Here is a 20,443-nt window from a genome sequence, read left to right on the forward strand (position 1 = left end):
GTAGCAATCAGATATAAAAGCTGCTGGACAATCCCCACCATACAAGACAAAGCCTGACAAATATTGTAACTTATCCTCTTTCATGCCTTAAACAGATCTCATCATATGTGCAATCATGGAATATGGAGAACGCCTTTATCATAATAAATATTACACTTCAATCCTTCAAACAAGGAATTATCCTACTCAAAGATGTCGAAGAAGAGAAAGGATGATAAATCATGAGAGATTTGTAGAAAAGATATGTCGTGGAACTTAAAAATTGAAGAAACATGAGTGACATAAAGTTAACCATAAGCATTATGAAACATCTTTCTAAAAATCTTTTAGGCAGTCCTTGCATAAAACAGTCCAAAGGTTTGTCTCAGCAACTGCAGCTGTCTTTCTGAGTACAGTGGTTGTGAAAACATGCAACATCATTTGAGGCTTTAATTTTTAAAAATTCTGATGCACCAGACCTTTTAAAAACTACAATGAATGAGGAAGATATGTCATTCATGTTCACTAGCACAGAACAGAGTAACTTCTGTTTTGTGGGCTACATGGCTAATATGTTTTAAACATCTTGGCTTGGAATGTTAATGAAGAATCAAATATATGATTTTATAAGCAGTGGTATTCAATGCTCTGACAGGAATGTTGGAACAAGTTTTGTGTGAGCAAATACATTAAAAAGGAAAAATATTATGGGAAAGAATGTATATCTTCTAGAATGCAGCATGGTATCCAGTAAAAGAACTGCAAAGAGCAGTATGTATAGACTCTTTATATTGACCACTGACCAACAACTGATAACCTTAAAATACTCTTGTAGGAACTTTTTAAAGGAGCACCCTTAGGTTTTACTCTCAGGTTTTAGGTGTTTCATTTGTAATCATAATTAAATTGTGCATTATCATTGCAGATTTGCAGGAATGTAAATATGTAATTGGCTGCAGATAACCAGATTTTTATTGCAAGTATTTGAAGGACTGCCATGCGTTTTTTTAATTTGACAAATTCGTAAACAAGCTACACCTTTATGTTCTTAGGATGTCAACTGCATGTAAATAATGTTCCTTTTGCTGTAAATCTAAAATGCACAGTAAACATAGGCTATGCTTAAATTAATATTTGAATGTGTGTGATCTTGTACACAGTAACATTGTTTTTCATTGGTTCGGTAGTAATTCCAGAGGGAACTAATTTTAAAAGAATTGTCAAGGAATATGATCAGTAGTAGGTACTTAACTGCTGAAATGTGTTGATCTTGTATTTCTTTTTAAGAGCATGCTTGACAAATGTCAACATGGACAATATGCATGGATAGAAATTAATAATATCTAATTGGCTAAATACTTGTGGCTTCTGGTAATCCATAAGATATTAAGACAATTTTTGTAACTCACACAAATGTTTGTAACTTAATTAGAAATTCTATACTGGTTCGACTACTTTTAAAATTGCCTTGCTTGGGCTCTTTATTCCATGTTTGCTACATTCATAAGTACAGTATACTTTTTAGACTACAAATGATCCTTTTTGAAAGCACCCTAATCTTAAACATATGGCGTAACTGGCTGTGTGCTTAATGTATCTTGCAGATGTTTAGACTTAGTTGTATTATTTAATTACAAAAGTTGGCATATCCAGACCCTGCTTAATTCTTGATACAATATTTTCAATAATAATACATTAATCTCAATTCTTTATTAAATCCAATATTATTATTCCAAATTGGTAAGGAATTTCAGAATACCTACATGTAGATTACGTGATGAGATAGGGCTGTGGACTAAATGGCTGGCTCAGTTCTCTCAGGAGGTATTAACTTGAAGGTAGAGAAGCCAAATCTGGGCCTCTTCTTTTTCCCCACAATAAAATTACTGGTGCAGTTTTGAACCCCGCATCAATATAGTGGTATAATTCCTCCTCTATGTAAGTATTAAACTGTCAGTTGTTCCTATGAAGAAGAAGAGTTTAGATTTACACCCCCCCCTTTCCTGTAAGGAAACTCAAAGGGGTTTACAATCTCCCCCCACCCAAACACCCTGTGAGGTGAGTGGGGCTGAGAGAGCTCTGAAGAGCTGTGACTAGCCCAAGGTCACACAGCTGACATGCCTGGGAGTACACAGGCTAATCTAGTTCCCCAGATAAAGCCTCCACAGCTCAAGTGGCAGCGTGCGGAATCAAACCCGGTTCTCCAGATTAGAGTGCATCTGCTCTTAACCACTACACCACTGCTGCTCCTGTGGATTACATCAAGAAGTGGATTACATCAAAATTAAAGAGCCTTAAGGGTAAAGTATCACATTTCACTTGCAGGCAACTTATTAAAGATTTATTTGAAGAAAAAAATATTTGTTGGTTTCAGGGAAGTATTGCTATTTTATTCATTTTTGCAAGGTATGGAATAGCACGGTCCTAGCAGCTACCCCATCCCTTTTCTTTTTGCTCGATTTCATTAGAAGTACTACAGCTGTATGCTATTTTCAATGCACAAACATTTATAACTTATCAGATGCCATTGTATAAGCCTTATTGGACTTCTAGCCATAGTTTGTCTATTCCATCCTTCTGTAAGAAACAAAGTAGGGTCTTTTCTTATTTTCTTGCAAAGCTAAAGGATGCAAATGAAGCAGACTGGATTTTTTTTTTTTGCAAGTGTGTATGGTGGTTTTATTCTGGTACTGAATCGTTCAGTACGCTTTATTCTTTATCATGGTACTTAAAATCTATTTTTGATTATTCATATAGCTGTTCTTACAAAACGCCCATGCTCCAGCGCCCTTGATAACTGATGGGGCCCAGGGCAACTGCAGAAAGATTTGTTCAAAATGCAAGCATCCCTATCTCGCTTGAGGTTCAGGCAAAATTTTCATGGGCGAGCCTGTCGCGGACGCTGCATTCCTTTGTTAGATGCATACTCTAAAACTGCAGGAAGGCAGGGAGCCTCGCCAGCCCATTGTTCCTTGTGAATCTACGTCCATGTGGTGAAACAGACAGAAATATAGAGCTGGAAGGGGAGGAAAACAACTGTCCCTTCTCACTGGGTGCACGTTTTCCCCCGAGATTGAAGGAGCGTTATTACTTTTCCTGCTCCAGCTCGGTCCGTCCTTTCAGCAGGGGGAAGAGAAACCAGTCCCGTCTTTCAGGCTGGCGCGCGCCTCCCTGGCTGTTTCCCAAGAAGCTCCGCAGACCCTCCCAACGGCTCTTTCATAAACTGCGACGGAGTGCTTATGATGGAAAGAAAAAGGCGGGAAAATGTGGAGGGAGAAGGTGAGGGGGGAGAGAGAAAACGACATCAGTGTTGACAGTCCTACAGTATGTATGCAGAAAGAGCCGGTGCAAACCAACGTTATGTCTTATTATTAGGAATGAACACGCCAAGCATTGAGGCAGGTGCCTGAATGCTGTTTCTGCTGTGGCATTCTTGTGAAATACGAGCAGACAGTTAAACATTTGTGCACATATGCGGAGCTATGTTGGATACAGTCGCCGTGTAAAATATGAAGTCTACTTCAAGTGGGGGGCAGGGTGCCTCGCCAGCCCATTGTTCCTTGTGAATCTACTTACATGTGCTGAAATAGAAATATAGAGCTGGAAGGTACGTCAAGAGTAACCTAGTCCAACTCGTCACACAAGGAAGGAAACGCACAACTACCTTTCCCCACTCCCCCAGTGATCTGTGCTCTATGCCCAGAGGAAGACAAAATATGTCCAGGATCCCTGGCTAATCTGGCCTAGATAGAAATTCTTTCCTAACTCCTAAGTAGTGATTGACATTACCCTGGGAATGTGAGAAACTTAAAACTTAACTTAAACAGTTAACTTTTAAGAAACTTAAAAAGGAGAGCCTACCATCTGTTAAGGAAGCCTGTTCTACTGAGGAACTGCTCTGCTCTTCCTAAAATTTAGCTGAAAACTCTTAGCAAACAAATGATTTTGTTTTCATAGCCATTGTATTCAAGCCCTTCAAATTCTCAAAGATGGCTATTATATTACCTCCCAAATTGTCTCCAGGTTAAACATACCCAACTCCTTCAACCTTTTCTTATATGACTTGGTCTCCAGACCTTTCACTGCCCTCCTCTGGACGCATTTCAGTTTGTCAAACATCCTTCTTAAATTGGGGTACCCAAAACTGATCACAATATTTATTTTATTTATTTATTTATTTATTTTTCAAATTTCTAGACCGCCCCATCCCCTAGGGGCTCTGGGCGGTGTACAGCACAATAATGATAATATACAATAAAACAGTTGAAACAATTAAAACCTTTAAAAGCAGCGATAATAAAAACCAAATATAATAGTTAAACTAATTTTAAGATGGCATCCGGTAATCTCATTTTCAGACCCTCTATCAGATTGCAAATGATTGCAGATTGCAAATGAGGCCTAACCAGAGTAGTATAAAGTGATATCATCACTTTACATGATCTGGACACTACATTTCTGACAATGTGGTCCAAAATTGTGATTGCCTTTTCAGCTACCACATCACACTGTAACTCATGTTCAGTGTATAGTCTACTAAGACTTCTAGATCCTTTTTGTGTGTACTACTGCCAAGACGAGTCTCTTCCATGCTATAAGCATTTGATTTCCCTTACCTAAATGGAGAACTGTACATTTATCACTGTTGAAATTCATTTTGTTTGTTTTAGACAGTTTGCCAGCCTGTAAAAATCATATTTGTATCTTGTCTTCCTTCCACTGCACTTGCTGTCCCGCCCAAATTAGTGTCATCTGAAAATTGAATGAGTATTCCCTCTATTCCTTCATCCAAGCCATTTATAAAACTGTTGAACAGCACAGAGGCCAGGAGTGATCCCTGAGGCACTCCCCTTGTCACTCTTCTCCAAGAGGATGAGGAATAATTAACAAGCACTCTTTGGGTGCAATCTGACAACCATTTACAAATCTACCTAACAGTAGTAGCACCCAAACCATATTTTTACCAACTTGTCAACAAGAATCTCATATGTAAGCATATCAAAACCTTAGTGAAATCAAGATAAACTACATCCACAGCATTTCCCTGATTCAACATGGTAGTAACTCGCGCAAAAAAGGAGATATAAGTTAGTCAGGCCTAACTTGTTCTTGAGGAACCCATGCTCACTATTAGTAATCAGAGCCTTCCTTTCTAAATGCCTAAACTAAAGGCAGATTGTTTGATCATTTGTTCTAAAATGTTTGCAGGTATGGATATCAGGCTGATGGCTCAGTAGTTACCTGCATCCTCCCTTTCCCCCTTTTTGAATATGGGGACATTTACCTGCCTCCAATCATCTGGCACTTTACCTCTTCTCCAAGAATCTTCAAAAATAATGGACAGAGGCTGAGAAATTACACCATCAAGTTCTTTTAGTATCCTTCGATGCAATCCATCTGGCCTTGAGGATTTAATTTTCTTTAAATCTGGGGAATTCAGATTATTCAGATTAGCCTGTACACTCCCACACACGCCAGCTGGGTGACCTTGGGCTTGTCACAGCTTCTCGGAGCTCTCTCAGCCTCACCTACCTCACAGGGTGTTTGTTGTGAGGGGGAAGGGCAAGGAGAATGTAAGTCTTTGAGTCTCCTACAGGAGAGAAAGGGGAATATAAATCCAAACTCCTCCTCCTCCTCCTCCTCTTCTTCTTCTTCTTCTTCTTTAAAGAAAACTAGGTGTTTATGTACCACTCCTATGCCTATCCTAGGCTGCAACTGCCTTCCCTCATCATATGCTCCTTTTTCCAGGCTGAGCACCATTTCCCTTCTAAGAGAAAACTGAGGCAAAGTAAGATTTTTTAAAAAAAGAAATTGAGCAGTTCTGCCCTCTCTTCATCCCTTGTTAAAATTTGACTTTCCTCTTCCTGCAATAGGTCTACCACTTCTTTGTTCTTTTTTTATTCTGAAATTAACCAAAGAACCCTTTTTTGTGGCATTTAGCATCTGTCATTATCCTAAGCTCATAACTAAGCTGTAGCTTTCTCTCCCTACAAGTACTGTTATTTGTTTATATTAATATTTCATTATTAGACCCTCCTGCCATTTCCTAAGTGAATCTTTTGACATTCTCAGATCTTTAGAAAGCTGTTCATGGAGCCACCTAGTTTCTTTAGATTCCTCTTATTTCCTTTCTCATTGGAAAGGTTTGTGATTGTACCTTCAATGTCTTACTTCTAAGAACCCCCCCCCCCCTTGAACTCTTTTCTTTTTACTAGGGGATTATACCCAGCATAACTTTAAGTTTGTTAAAATTAGCTTTTCTAAAGCCCTGTTTTTCCCTTCCCCTTAAATTCCAAAATTACATAGTCATTATTACTAAAGGTGCCCACATCTTTTACCTCATCAATCTTCTCTGTTGGTGAGAATCAAGTCTAAGGCCGTTTCCGCACGGGCAATTAATGGCGGCCTGGAGACGGTAAAAATGCCATCTCCAGGCTGCCATTCGCACAGGGGCGCAGCTGCATTGCAGCCGCACCACCCTCGCGCCGCCCGCCCGTCGCGAAGCCAGCATTTCCCCAGAGCGCTTGGAAGCGCTCTTTTTGGGGAAACGCCGCCTCGAAGCCGCTGCCGAGTGAATGGCAGCTGCTTCGCGACGCCTCCCCCACCCGGTACTTACCTTGTCCCCGGGCCTCCGGCGCGTCGCCGAGGCCTGGGGACACGCCCCCTGCACTTCGGCGACGCGCCGGGGCCCGGGGACATGCCGGGTTGGCCGGGCGCCGGAGCTCTGCGGTGCCGGCTGCCCGGCTGTTTCCAGGACCGTCCATGCAGACGGTCCCAGCGTCGTCGGGTCGGCATCGTCAACGCCGACCCGGCCGCTTCCGCCTTCGTGCGGAAACGGCCTAAGATAGCAGATCCCTTTAGAGAGCCAGCATTGTATAGTGGTTAAGAGTAGTAGGCTCTAACCTGGAGAACCAGGTTTGATTCCCCATTCCTTCACATTAGCGTCAGATTCTAAACTGATGAACTGTATTTATTTCCCTGTTCCTCCACATGTGGTCCACTGGGTTCTCTCAAAACTCTCTCAGCTTCACCTATCTCACAAGGTGTCAGTTGTGGGAAGGGGAATGGAAGGAGTTTGTAAGCTACTTTGAGACTCCTTTAGAGTAGAGGGAAGCAGGGTATAAAAACCAATGCTTCTTCCTTTCTTCCTTCCACTCCACCTTCTGGAAAATGAAGTCAGCAGGACAAGTGAGGAATTTATTTGACTTTTATTTTAGCAGAGTTTAACTTCCAGCAGATACATAAGTAATTGAATCTCCCATGACAATTATGTTCTGTCTCTTGGAGAACTTGTAATTTGGTCTAGGAGTGTCTCGTCCAAGTCCTCTTTCTGCTTGGTGGTGTATATCTGACCCACACGATAATATCCCTATTATTTCTTACTCCTTTTATTGTTACCCAGAGACTTTCAACTGACTTTCCATGCTCAGTTTCATGCATTTCCTCACAATTATGCACATTCCTGACAAATAATGCTACTTCTTCCTCCTTCCTTATTAGTCTATTCCTTTTTAAAAAGTTGTACCTTTCAATTCTAATATTCCAATTGTGTGTGCCATCCCACCAAGTTTCAGTAATGTCTATGAAGTCATGGTCCCCTTCCTGTATTGAGCTTTCAAATTCCTCCTGCTTGTTTCCCATACTTTGGGTATCAGTGTAGAGACATCAGAATCAATGGTTTATGTGCCCTCAGTGTTTCATCTCTGCTCTTACCTGCAAATTAATTATTCCCTAAATATGTGCCATTCCCCACACATTCTAGTGTTCTTATCTTCAGTTATTTGCATCATACTAGGCTTTGGATTTTTGTCTCCTTCCCCCATAGGACTTAGTTTAAAGTCCGCCTGTACATGTTTGCAAGACTCTTATCAAACACATTTTTCTACCCCTATGAGGTGCAAGCCATCTTCTGTCAGAAGATCTCCATCTCAAAAGTGTAAGCTATGGTCTAGAAAACCAAACCTTTCCTAACAACACCATCTATGTAGCCAGTTGTCTATTTTCAGTATTCTTTCCCTGCTTAACCCATGGCCTTTGACAGGAAGAACGGACAAAAACTCAGCAGGTGCTCCCAGGTCCTACACCTTTGTACCCAGAGCATCATAGTCCCTTTTATTATGTTCTGGGTTGTGCCAGGCAGTATCATTTGTTATCACATGGATAACAATTTAATAATCTGTGGGCTTGATGCATGTGCCTGTGGGCTGGATAGATGTATCTGGTAAACAATATACCTCTTGAGATGACAAGTCTGGTCAGCACACTTTAGCCTCTACCCCTCTGAGAAGGGAATCCCCAATTAACCACCACTCCTATACTGTGGATTAGAAACTCAAGTCCTCTCATCCACAGATACCTAAAAACATGTGGTAACTTCACAGTTTTATTGTATAAACTAAGATGGCAAACCTTAAACTATGTGCAATGTACCACATGAAGCAGCTACATATATTTATAGTCCAATGCAATAGGCCAGTGGTGGCGAACCTTTGGCACTCCAGATGTTATGGACTACAATTCCCATCAGCCCCTGCCAGCATGGCCAATTGACCATGCTGGCAGGGGCTGATGGGAATTGTAGTCCATAACATCTGGAGTGCCAAAGGTTCGCCACCACGGCAATAGGCTGATGAAATAGGTAAAATCATAGCAGACTTTTCTTAGTAACAAATTCAGTAATTACCACAGAACTCATGTTTGATACTCACATTCATATTAATAGAATGGTTTTAAGCAGATGCTTTGTAAGCAAAGAAATGGTTTTAAGCAAAGAAATAACTGACTGGAAAATTGTAGAAAGCTGATATAAAAGGACGCTGCATTTTATATTAAATGTTTGTTTTCTGTTACATGTACAGGTTATTGGACTCTGTCCTGGATAGCTTTGGCTAGCCTGATCTAATCATATCTCAGAACCTAAGCAGGGTTGACCCTGGCAAGTATTTGAATGGGAGACCATCAAGAAATACCAGGGCTGTGACATGGAGGCAGGCAATGGCAAACCACCTCTGTCTTCTGCCTTGAAAATCCTATAAGGTCGCCATAAGTCAGATGTAATTTGATGGCAGGCCCACATGAGTGTGCACCTGCACTTGCACCTGCACACGCACACACACACAAACACCAAACAGATTGTTGGTGCATACTAGATTTTATGCCTAATATTGGAGCTAATAGTACCAATCTCAATTGAATGTAGTCATATTTCAAGACAGCAGTCTCAGCTGTGCTCATGACCTGAGTCGGTTTCATGCAGCCAGCTCAAGGTTGATTTAGGGTTAGGGTGTTTTATTAACTTTTGCTCATATAATAAACTATGGGAAATTAACCAGCTTATATTGGTATAAAATATGCAAATGTTCTTGTTAAACAAAAGTCTTCAGGGATAATAAAGACAGCAGAGCTGTAGCAAAGGGGAACTGTGCCTGGGGCACGTGTGTGCCCTGCGCCCCTGCCACATCCCACCCCCGCACTGGTGTGTGCCTGGTGCAAGATGTCCCCCTGTCCCCTGGGTGCTACATCACTGCGAGACAGAGATTATTTCACTATATCTAATGGAAATGTGTGGCTGAGTAGATAGACTCTAGCCCAGTGGTGGCAAACCTTTTCGAGACCGAGTGCCCAAATTGCAACCCAAAAGCCACTTATTTATCACAAAGTGCCAACATGGCAATTTAACCTGAATACTGAGGTTTTAGTTTAGAAAAAAATGTTTGACTCCAAGGTGTGTGTTACTCGGGAGTAAGCTTGGTGGTAGTCACTGGCTTTGCTTTGAAGCAACCCTGCAACTCTTCGAATGGGTGAATCACGACCCTAGGAGGGTTTACTCAGAAGCAAGCCCCATTGCCAGCAACCAAGCTTACTCCCAGGTAAAGGATCGTGCTTTAGTTCTTCACATGAAAATCAGTGGGGTTTAACTTAACAGGGTTACCTACACTGCTTCCCCAAAACTAGGTCTTAGGTTTAATGCTAATAATCGAGCCCAGCGGCCCAGGCCATCCTAGATGTGTGTGTGGGGCACTCTGTTTGTGCGTGCCCACAGAGAGGACTCTGAGTGCCATAGGTTCGCCACTACTGCTCTAGCCTAATAAATCATTTGGGACTTCAGACATTTAGGCCCTTTCTGCATGGCCATTGGGCCGCCCCTGTGCCGGCAGGAATTCTGCCAGTGCAAGGGTGGGGGCTGTTCGCACAGAAGCGTGCGAACGGCCCCCGCAGAGGCCGGCGCAGGAGAGGCGGCTCCGCATGGAGCCGCCTCTTCCCCGTCCCTCTCCCACTCACCTCGTCGCCGTCGTCACTTTGCTGGCCTCCGTAGACCCGCCCATGCTGCCCTCTGACCTCCAGGGGTCGGAGGACAGCTAGGGAGGGTCATCGGAGGATAGCAGGGCGACGACGGCAATGAGGTGAGTGGGAGAGGGGCGGGGAAAACAGCACATTCCCGGCGGTGCCGTTTGCACCACGCCTCCGGGAATGCGCTGTTGTTCCAAAAACCTCCCTTCAGGAGGGAGGTTTTTGGAGGCGGCCTGAGGCCGCCCTGGGGGAGGGGGAGGGGAGCCAGGTCGGCGCTGCTGCGTTTTGGCAGCGCCGCCTGTGTGAATGGCTCCCTGGGGACGGCATTTTTGCCATCCCCAGGGCGTCGTTAATGGCCCGTGCGGAAAGGGCCTTAGAAAAGGCTAGCAAGTCTGTAACAATCACTTTATAAGTAAGCAGGCATAGTAGTACTATTTGACATAAATACAACCAATAGCATATTGTCAGATTACTTAAAGTAAAGTGTTATACTAGTATTTTTTTAAGCAGTGCTTTACCTACTGGCATTTGCAAAGTAGTTAACAGTGAAAAAAGCACTAGATATTTCTCCAGTCTTTCTAAGAAAGTTTATATCTGGAGTAAGAATCTAATTTTTTAATTGTTTGTATAAACCAATGGTTGTTTTTTAATTCCAAATTCATATATGTGTGCAATCATATGAATGTAGTCTAACAGATAAATGAGCATATTTTAGGACTAGGGTTTGTGTTGGATATATTCTGCTTGATTATTCATTGAATTATTTATTTTGAAGTGGACTCACCTACCAGGATGAAAAATGACCTAGGACAATTAGATGTCTCCACAGAGAAAAAACACAAACAGATTGAAAGTCTGCCTGTATATGTGGAAAAACATATAAATAGTATGGATAATGGATTTGTAAATGAAGTATTCAACCAGCAGAAGGTATTTAATTTTGAAAAGTTTAACATGAAGAGTGATTTAATTAATAAACCAGTAGACAGATTCCACTATGGTAAATGTACCTGCTTAAGCAATGTGGACAAAACTTCAGTTGATCACTTGACATATACTCTTAAAGAAACTGAAAGTATAGTTCTTGAAGTCAAAATGCAGTCACAAGATTGTGATGAGGACTTTGGAAAACATTAGAGATTACTAGAACAAACTATTTCAGAAGAATCAACATGTGCATTGTTACCTCAGCTGCAATTGCAGTTCTACAATATCCATTTTCTGTCTTCCTTAATGACACAGCATAGAAATTCTGTGTTATCTCTTGATACTAAGTCTTTTGAGGAAGCAGTCAATACAAATGTTGAAATGATAGCAATAAGATTGCCTAAATTAATAATTTTGATATTTGTTCTAAGTAAAAACATTAGTATAAATGTATTCAGATTGAAACAGAGAAGTAACATGAACATGAAAACAACTTTTTCAGTTTGACTGTTAATAAGGCAGACATTCATAGAGCTGACTAAAGGAAATAATGACTCCTTGATTACTTTACTCAGTCATGTTAATATTTTATTTATTTCATTTTTTTTTTCATTTTTAAACCGCCCTCCCCCGAAGGGCTCAGGGCGGTGTACATCAACATAATAATACAAATATAAAACAATTATAACAATTTTAAATTAATAGAATTTAAACAATTTAAATCTCTCACATAGATCACATAATATGCTTGCTTTCTCCAGGTACTGAGACCATCATTAACTTCAGTTGCAGGTGTAAATTGTGTGTCTTGTGACCAAATTAAAGAAATTATTAATAGTTCTCTACCATCAGAAGTCCTACCAGCTTGCTCTGGTGGTAAGTGATTGAAATATTCTTGTGTGTTTGTTTCTATTATTTGTTGGCTCTTTTTTGACCAAGATAAAAATGTTCTGTGAGCAGGTTTGCTTCTGTATAATGCAATTATTAGTAGAAATCAGCATTGATTTATCAAAAACAAATTCTGATAGACTAATCTCACAATTTTTTTTAAAAAATTGGTTTTTTAAACTAACCAGGGGTCGATTCCCCACTCACTATTAGAATGTAGATAGAACCAGGAATGTAGATAGAACGCCTTGATTAGGTGTGTTTGAATGCAGAATAGAAACAATTTTGTCACCCTGGGTTTGCTCATTCTCTTGCGCAGACACACAGACGTTTTATCAAATAAAAGTTCTCTGCCCTTCTATTTTTTGGACTCTCATGCACAGCCCTTTTTAAACTTTCATTTTAATTGTTAAAACGTGTGCGTGTCTGCTTGAGAGAACAAACAAATCCAGGGTGAGAAAATTGTTTCTATTCTGTATTCAAACACACCTAATCAAGGTGTTTTTCCATCAATTAACCACCAAAATTCCTGTGGTGCAATCAGTAGGGCATTCTGCTGCAGACTGAAAGGTTGGTGGTTCAAAACAACCCAGTTGCTTTTATTTTTTATTTTTCTTGGAACTTTTTATTTTTAAATCAGAATTGGGGAAAGGGGTTAGGAAAAAGAAAAAGCAGAAAGCTGATTGTGAGGTGTCAAAACTGTCACGGGCAAGGAGTTGCTAGCGATCAATACTGGAACAGTGTCAGATTGGCAAGGAGGAGTTGGGAGCTCGGCTCACCAGCCCTGCTGCATGCTAATCAGGCCAGCCCGCCTGCCTGTCCGGCTTTGCCCGCCTTCCCTTCTCTGCTGCTTTGCACAAATCCGGGGGTGCCCGAGCCTTCCTCACCCAAGCCCCCTTTGCAAAGTGGGAAGTCTCCTGTTGCTTTTAATAATTGCAACCCATCACCACTTCCACCATCTGCATTTCACGCCACATTAATGTGCCGAAGCCAGGGCCCCCTTTGTTTTGCATCCTGCAGCCATGGTTCAGTGCAGAGTTTGTAGGTCCCTCCAAGTCTCACGAACGCTTCCTGCTGCACAAGCTGGTTATTTTGCACGTTAAATGTAAAAGCCTTAAAAAGTCCCTCCATTGCTGTGTATCCACATATCCACGTGGATCTTGGGTGCGTGAAATAAAAAAAGGGCTGCGCGCACATCGTCACAGCCCACTGCATCCTGATTGGGTGGGAAGCTCCACATCACTTGCAAGGGCGGGTAGTTCGAATCTGGATTCACCCCCCCCCCCCAACTTCCCCACCACTCCAGATTGCACACGCATTTTTTGAAAAGGTCTACTTCCTTCCAGGTTCTAAAATAACACGTGCTGGGCGGGGGGGTGTGTGTGGGGGGGGGAGCGGCAGAACCTGGATGACTCCGTGTTCAGGGCTGGTGTAGTGGGTAACTCTGCTGGAAACCTGGATATTTGGAGTGATGAGTACGCAATTATCGTGAGTGTGGAATCGACCCAGTTTTTTAAAAAATTGGATTGCTGATCAGGTGTATTCACTTTTGGTAGAAGAGCCATACTTCAAGAGTGCTGATCAGTGATACTTTGCCAGTCAAGATAGTAAGTCATGAAAGGGATGTCCATTTCTGGAAGTTCACTTCAAGAAACATGTAGACAAAGTGGGAAAAAGAGGGCAACAAAGATGGCTGAGGTTCTGGAAAACAAATCTGTAAGGAAAAGTTGAAAAACTGGTATGTTTAGCCAAGTGAAGGGAAATGATTGTGCTGTTTAAATACCTGAAGAAATGCCACATAGAAGACAGCAAGGATTTGTTCTGTGCAACTCTAGAGGGCAAGACTAGATCTGATAGAATTAAGTTGCAGGAAGGTTAATGTTATTTGAATAATGTGAAAAAGTTCCTCATGGGAAGAACAGTTTGACTATGAAAATAGTTGCCTAGTGTAAGATAGGGGATGGACTCTCCCTCACTGGGGATCTTCATACAGAGACTGGACAGCCATCTGCTGTGAATATTCTAGTTTTAGATTTCCTGCATAGGCCTAGGTAGGCCTGTAAAGCCCTCTTTCAACCCTGTGATTCTGTTATTGCATTTTCTTATTGAAGATCCAAACCTCTGTGAATGGAACAAAGCATGTGGCAGGCATCTTCACTAATCAACCTTTCCCTCAGAAAATCACCTCCTAAAAGTTGGCAAACCCTTGGCAATAGCATGGGATATGGTGCTTGTTGGAATTGTTTATGTATAGCACACAAAGGTAGGAGAAGAAGATCCTGCAGGGGGCAGGCAAGTGGTCAGCTGTATAGGACAGTAGTGTTAGGGACCTTTATTTATTTATTTGTTTGTTTGTTTGTTTGTTTGTTTATTGAATTTGTAGACCGCCCCATCCCCGAGGGGCTCTGGGCTGTGCACAACAACAATATTCATTACAATCAGTAAAATTATTAAAAATTTCCATCCCTTTATGGCCATTTATGCATTTGTGGTCTGCTCTGCAGTGAGCATACATTCCCTTCGGGTCAGATTATCAGTTGTACACACATTTTCCCCGCTCCCGAACATACGGTGTCACAGATAGAGAATCCCTGCAGTTTCCAAGAAGTGATAAAGTGCAACTTTACCTCTACTTTCACTGGGAAAGCTAAGGTTATGGGTGATGCATTGCTCTTTAGGTTTTCTTGCTTCACCCTGCCATCTCCCTGCCCTACCCAACAGTTGTTCCAGTCATGATGTTCTTTTTTATTTTCATGCTTCTAGACTATCAGTAATTCAATAGACAATTAAATGAAATTTAATAGACAATTGAATTATCAATAGACCAAAAATGGCACCTTCCGCCACAGGCAGCAGGCAATCTCCCAGATGGAGGTTGCTTGGAAAAGAAAGGAAGTGGTGGGCGGGCAAAATGGTAGATCAGATTAGCATGGCTGAGGACACTACAACAGGAGACTTTCCCTTTAAATGGAAAACCATGGGAAAACCCCACTGTGAAGCCCACAGCTGTGCTGCAACCAGTAAGTGCATAAAAGGCCTATTTGTTGCTTCTTGTCTGTCTCTGATATTCTCAGTGGCAATTTCCTTGGAAACACTTCTCTCTCTTAGCCAATTATATAGCTAGAGACTATCCCTGACTTCATGCTTTCCTGTCTGACATGCAATTTTTAAATAAACATTTATTTTTATCTTTAATCAGAGTGTGTGGAATTTTTCTGTGACTTGCACTCTGATAACATATTGTTATGGAGCACCAAACCCTTCTCTACTGATTAAAGTAAAAGTTTGCCAGAAGCTCTGCAGAGCTAAAGGACAAAGGACCATCCATGGAGTGACCACCCATGGAGAATATTATGACCATCCTATCAGTTAAGTCTGTTTGCCTCATCCCAGCCTGCCTGCTGGGTGAGGGGGAGATCAAGTGGGATGGCAGATAGATGGATTCCACAAGGGCTCCTGCCACTATATGGTTCCCCAGCCATTGGAGTGAGGACACTTTGACAGCCTCCAGGCTGGGCATGTCTCCAAAGCACTCACCCAAAATCCCTTAAGGGGATCCCCAAAGATGAGGGGAAGGGGCATGCAGGCCTTTCCCTCCCCCCCTTGAATCTGACTCCATGCTAATACCACATAGTTGTGATATGAAAGGAACCTAGCAAATAATTAAAGTGCAACAAAGCAGATACAACAAAGCAAAAGGAGGACAGGGTGAGAAAAAACAACTAGGCTGACTGAAGCTTCTGTGGAGCAGTAGCAGCATAAACACAGCCAGGAAGGATGTGGAAGGAGCCCCTCCCCATAAGGTCCCCTTCCTCATGTCCAACCCCCGGCAGAGCCTGATTGGCCCAGCTAGGGGGAAGTAGGTCACCTGGCCAGGGAGAAGAAAGTTGCCCAGCCAGGAAAAAGGTCAAACCAGGGGACAGGCCCAGGCAGCCTAAGCCTGCACTGTGGCCTCCCTGACTGTTATGCCGACATGTGAAACAAGCCCGCTTGACATGAGAGGGTCACCTTTCCTCCCCCACACCCAGTGGTGGGATCAGCAGGTTCGGCAGAAACGGTTGTTAAAATGGTGATTGTAAACAACCAATTGTAAAATTATTTGAATCCCACCACCGGAACCGGTTGTTAAATTATTTGAATCCCACCACTGCGCACACCTGTGAGCCTGCAAATAAGACCCAGGTAAGTCCACGGCCCCTTGCTTATAAAAGTAAATACATGCAAATAACATAAAAGTAACACTGTGACTTTCATTGAACTGGGTAGAAGTGGTACACTGATGCAAATGAAGCTGTATATACATATTTGATGCCATTTGTTGCATGCAAGGAGTTACTCAGATCCACAATAACCGCTTTGAACAATGCCTTTGTGAATTTCTGTAAAATAAAATGAATGTTTCTTTGCTAGATATCACATATTTATGGTTTTCCTTTAAAATTAATATTTGAAAAACTTTTTATTTAGATACTGTCAAGGTGAGATTAAGTTTACTATAAAAAAAGTTCCCCAGTGAAATGCTTTTGTCAGGAAAGTTTAGATTTCAGTAAGAGGAGATGGGCTCAAACAACAGTGCCAGTTTTCCCTCCCTCTCCAGTATTTCTGAATAAGTCTGGTGTAATATACCATATATACTCGCGTATAAGCCGAGTTTTTCAGCCCTGTTTAAAGGCTGAGAAAAGCCCCCTCGGCTTACGCCAGTTACCATTTTCTATCCATCACAAGGAGGCTGAGGGTGGGGCCGGGACAACCTTTCTGCCACCTGGAAGCTGCTTGTTGCTGCCCTCCTGGGAGGGTGAAGGGGGAACTCCGAGGCACCCTGGCTGGCTGGGCTTGGTCAAACCCAGGGAGGCAGAGGGAGCTCCTTATTTGGGCAGTGACATCAGGGGGAGTCACTGCCCAAATAAGGAATGCCCTCTGCCTGCTGGCTGGGTTTGACAAAGCCCAGCTAGCCAGAGGGAGCTCCTTATTTGGGCAGTGACTCCCCCTGATGTCACTGCCCAAATAAGGAGCTCCCTCTGCCTGCTGGCTAGCTGGGCTTTGTCAAACCCAGCTGGCAGGCAGAGGGAGCTCCTTATTTGGGCAGTGACTCCCCCTGATATCACTGCCCAAATAAGGAGCTCCCTCTGCCTCCTGGCTTCCACCCTCGGCTTCCCACCCTGGGCTTATCGAGTCAATAAGTTTTCCCAGGTTTGGGCAGTAAAATTATAGAGTCAATAAGTTTTCCCAGGTTTGGGCAGTAAAATTAGGTGCCTCGGCTTATACACGGGTCGGCTTATACACGAGTATATATGGTACTCAGTTTCTAAAGAAGGCAGCATTTTCTGTTTGTTCAATTGTTTCTGAACTCAATAGATTTAATTTAAACTAAGGAGAGACCTAACATTGTCTGCATACTTTTTCTTCCATTCTTTTTTTTTTGTATTATAGAGTCTTGTAATGGTATCAGCACTTTACCTCAAGATACTGATGCTTTCTGTGATGAAATTGTAAGTATGCTATTTGTCTTTTTGCTGTTTTATTGATATTTATATTTTTGTGTCTCAGAATTTTTTTTTTATTATAAAGTCTGTGTAATGATGTTCCTGCTGTTGTTGACTGGTGATAGTCCCAGGGAGGGTTTAGATTATGTTGCTTAATGATTTTATAATTTGCATGTATGATGTTGGTTTTTAAACTGCTTTGGGAAAACCAGGATCCAGCCATTTAAAAACAAATAAATAGGGGTATAAAGTCATGTTGTACTAGAGACATACTATCGTTTCCCTGATAAACTATATGAATATGACCTTGAAATGAAATTTATTAACAGTAGATTCAGAGCAAAGAACCTTATGCATTGTCCTTAATTCACACAACGCATAGTAAATTAACAAAATTTGCTGCCAAAAGATGTGGTAATGGCTGGCCATTTACTTAGGTAGTATTTGATACTTTTATAGAAGATATAAATATATATGGCTACCACTAGCCATGTTAGTTAAACAGAACATGTAGAGGCAAACCAAAAATAAGAAATGCAGTTGCCTTCATTGCTTGTGTTTGTATCTTTCTGACTAGCCACTATTGAAAACAGGATGCTGGACTAGATGACCCCTGGCTTGCAACTAGAAGGGCTCTTACATTCTTACGAATTAATGCTGCTCCTTAGACTCGGGGAAAATCTTAAAAATCATTACATCTTTAGGATTAATATAGCTGAAAGGCATTAGTAATTCATATCATTTCTGTAATTTGTTATCACTTTTATCTAACTGGTGCAATTCAACAGCATACATGTCTTTCAGATTGCTGTATTTTATTTTTATTGTTTAGAATCATCATGAAACAAAATTGAGCTGTAACAATTTGCATTACCCATTCTACCTATTACTTGAGCATAATGGTTGCTGTCAAATTTTTTATTTATAAAATTTAGATTTTTAAAAAAAATCTCATTTTTTAAACATTGCAATAGAATGTGTGCTTTTAAATTATGAAATTGCATGTATTTCAGGCAGAGGTGAGAGAAGCAGTTGTCAGCATTATGGCTAATAATTCAGATGAATTAGTGGGTCAAAGTACAAACTGTGGTGAATCCAGACACAATTTACCTGCTTCACAGAATGCAATGGAGGAACCCAGCTGTTCACACAGAAATTATTCCAGTTCTCAAGTGGTAATACTCACTACTTTTTCCTGACAGTCTTTGAGGATTCCCTGCCATGCAAGTGGTCTTGGTCCAGTAGCTGGCATACCAATAGGACCATAGTTTTCCTAATAGAGGCTGCTGGGGGAGGAAAAGGTTAAGACAGAGGGACAGATAAAAGTTGGTTGACTGTTAAGCAGGAAGGAGATAGGGGTCCCAGCTGAAAGTTTGGAAATTCCTTAGGAGAGAATAAGTGGAAAGGGGAGGGGGGGCTTTCAAAAAAGAGAAAGAGGGAATAATTGGGGAAAGTGCTTGCTGCAAGTCATTACAGGTTACTCTTTGCAGCCTTCTGTGCAGACACACATGGGTCTGTGCATGTGCAGACCTTTAAAGAATTTTCCAGAAACATTCCTGAGTACTCCCTCCCCCTCCCCCCCCTCTGATGTGTGGGAAAATTCCCACCCAACGGTCACAGGGTATAGGCGGGAGAGCTCCCCTCAGTTCTCTTTTCACCATCATGACTACAGGATGTTGTCAGTTTCTGTAGATGACATTCCTGGTTGAGAGCTTCTGATTTAGCAAATGATATCAAAACTAAGCTAGAGGACATGCGTTTTGATGGGAAGAATCTGTTTCACGAACAAACAGATGGTGTATTACAGAATTGCAAAAAAAACCCTAACACTGTAGGCAAGGGAATCACATCTCAATCATCCCAAACTTACAATCCTAGTATTTTCCCAGGCATGCTCCTTATTATTGGAGGAGGGAGGGCAACCACATAACAAGCCTTCTTTTCTAAGGGGTTCTTTTAGGCCTTCTTTTCTAAGGGGTTCTTTTAGGCTAGGGGTTCTAAAACATTTTGCCAATAAGGGAAAGAGGCAATTATGTTCCCCTCATGCTGCTCAACCGAAGCAGAGAAAGACCTTGTGACTAGGGAGGCAGCAGTTTGGTGACCACTTATCTGAGTTCTCATGGGAATGGGAGTTGATCACAATAGATGTTTGGGTTTATCCATAATAAAACATGGTTATGTTTGTGTTCTATTCCTTTGCATGGGGAATCAGAGCTTATCTCTGCAGCACCTCCCCTTCTATTGGTTGAGGAGCTGCAGGCCCTGTCGGACAAAGGGGTGGTAGCAGAAGTATCCCCTGCCCAGTGGCATACTGGACTATTCTCCAAATTTTTCTCATAAATAAAAAAAATCTTGGGGGAAGTGTCCTATATTGAACCTATGCAGTTTGAATAGACGCCTGAGGGTGAGGAAATTTAGGATGTTGTCATTATCAGATGTCATACCTCTGTTATATAACCATTCATGGTTTGCAACTATAGATCTCAGATGCAACTATAGATCTCACATTTTCACGTGTCTACTGCAGGCGTTTCTTCCAGTTTAAGTGGGGGATTGCTGATCCAAGTTCAGAGTCCTTCCTTTCAGCCTGGCCACTGTACCATATGTGTTCACAAAATGTATGGCAGTGAGCTACCATGGGTTGTCAAGTGTTCCCCTACTTAGATGACTGGCTTATCATATGGGATTCTGTGGATGGAAGGACAACACTGTTTGGTGTGTGCTACTTTGCATATGTTAGGTCTCTTCATTAACTCTGACAAGTCAAAATTGACTGCATAACAATCTATAGAGTTCATTGAAGCCCTGCTGGATGCATCAGTGGCCAGGGTATCCTTGCCAGTCCAGAGGACTCGGACTATTGTAGCCTTAGTCGG

The 20,443-nt window shown here is 41.9% G+C and overlaps 1 protein-coding gene across 1 annotated transcript in view; it reads left to right on the plus strand.

Annotated features, from left to right (window-relative positions):
- Positions 1-11,061: 11,061 nt before the first annotated feature.
- The window catches only part of TESMIN (testis expressed metallothionein like protein), a 29,691-nt gene continuing 20,309 nt past the window's right edge, over positions 11,062-20,443 (plus strand). Inside the window, exons 1-3 of the mRNA XM_048484559.1 lie at positions 11,062-11,344; positions 17,515-17,573; positions 18,581-18,742. Of these exons, the coding sequence (XP_048340516.1) occupies positions 11,062-11,344; positions 17,515-17,573; positions 18,581-18,742 (504 nt within the window). The remainder of the gene's footprint in view (positions 11,345-17,514; positions 17,574-18,580; positions 18,743-20,443) is intronic.

The sequence above is a fragment of the Sphaerodactylus townsendi genome, linkage group LG02 (genome assembly GCF_021028975.2).
Source record: "Sphaerodactylus townsendi isolate TG3544 linkage group LG02, MPM_Stown_v2.3, whole genome shotgun sequence".
Taxonomy (NCBI): Eukaryota; Metazoa; Chordata; class Lepidosauria; order Squamata; family Sphaerodactylidae; genus Sphaerodactylus; species Sphaerodactylus townsendi.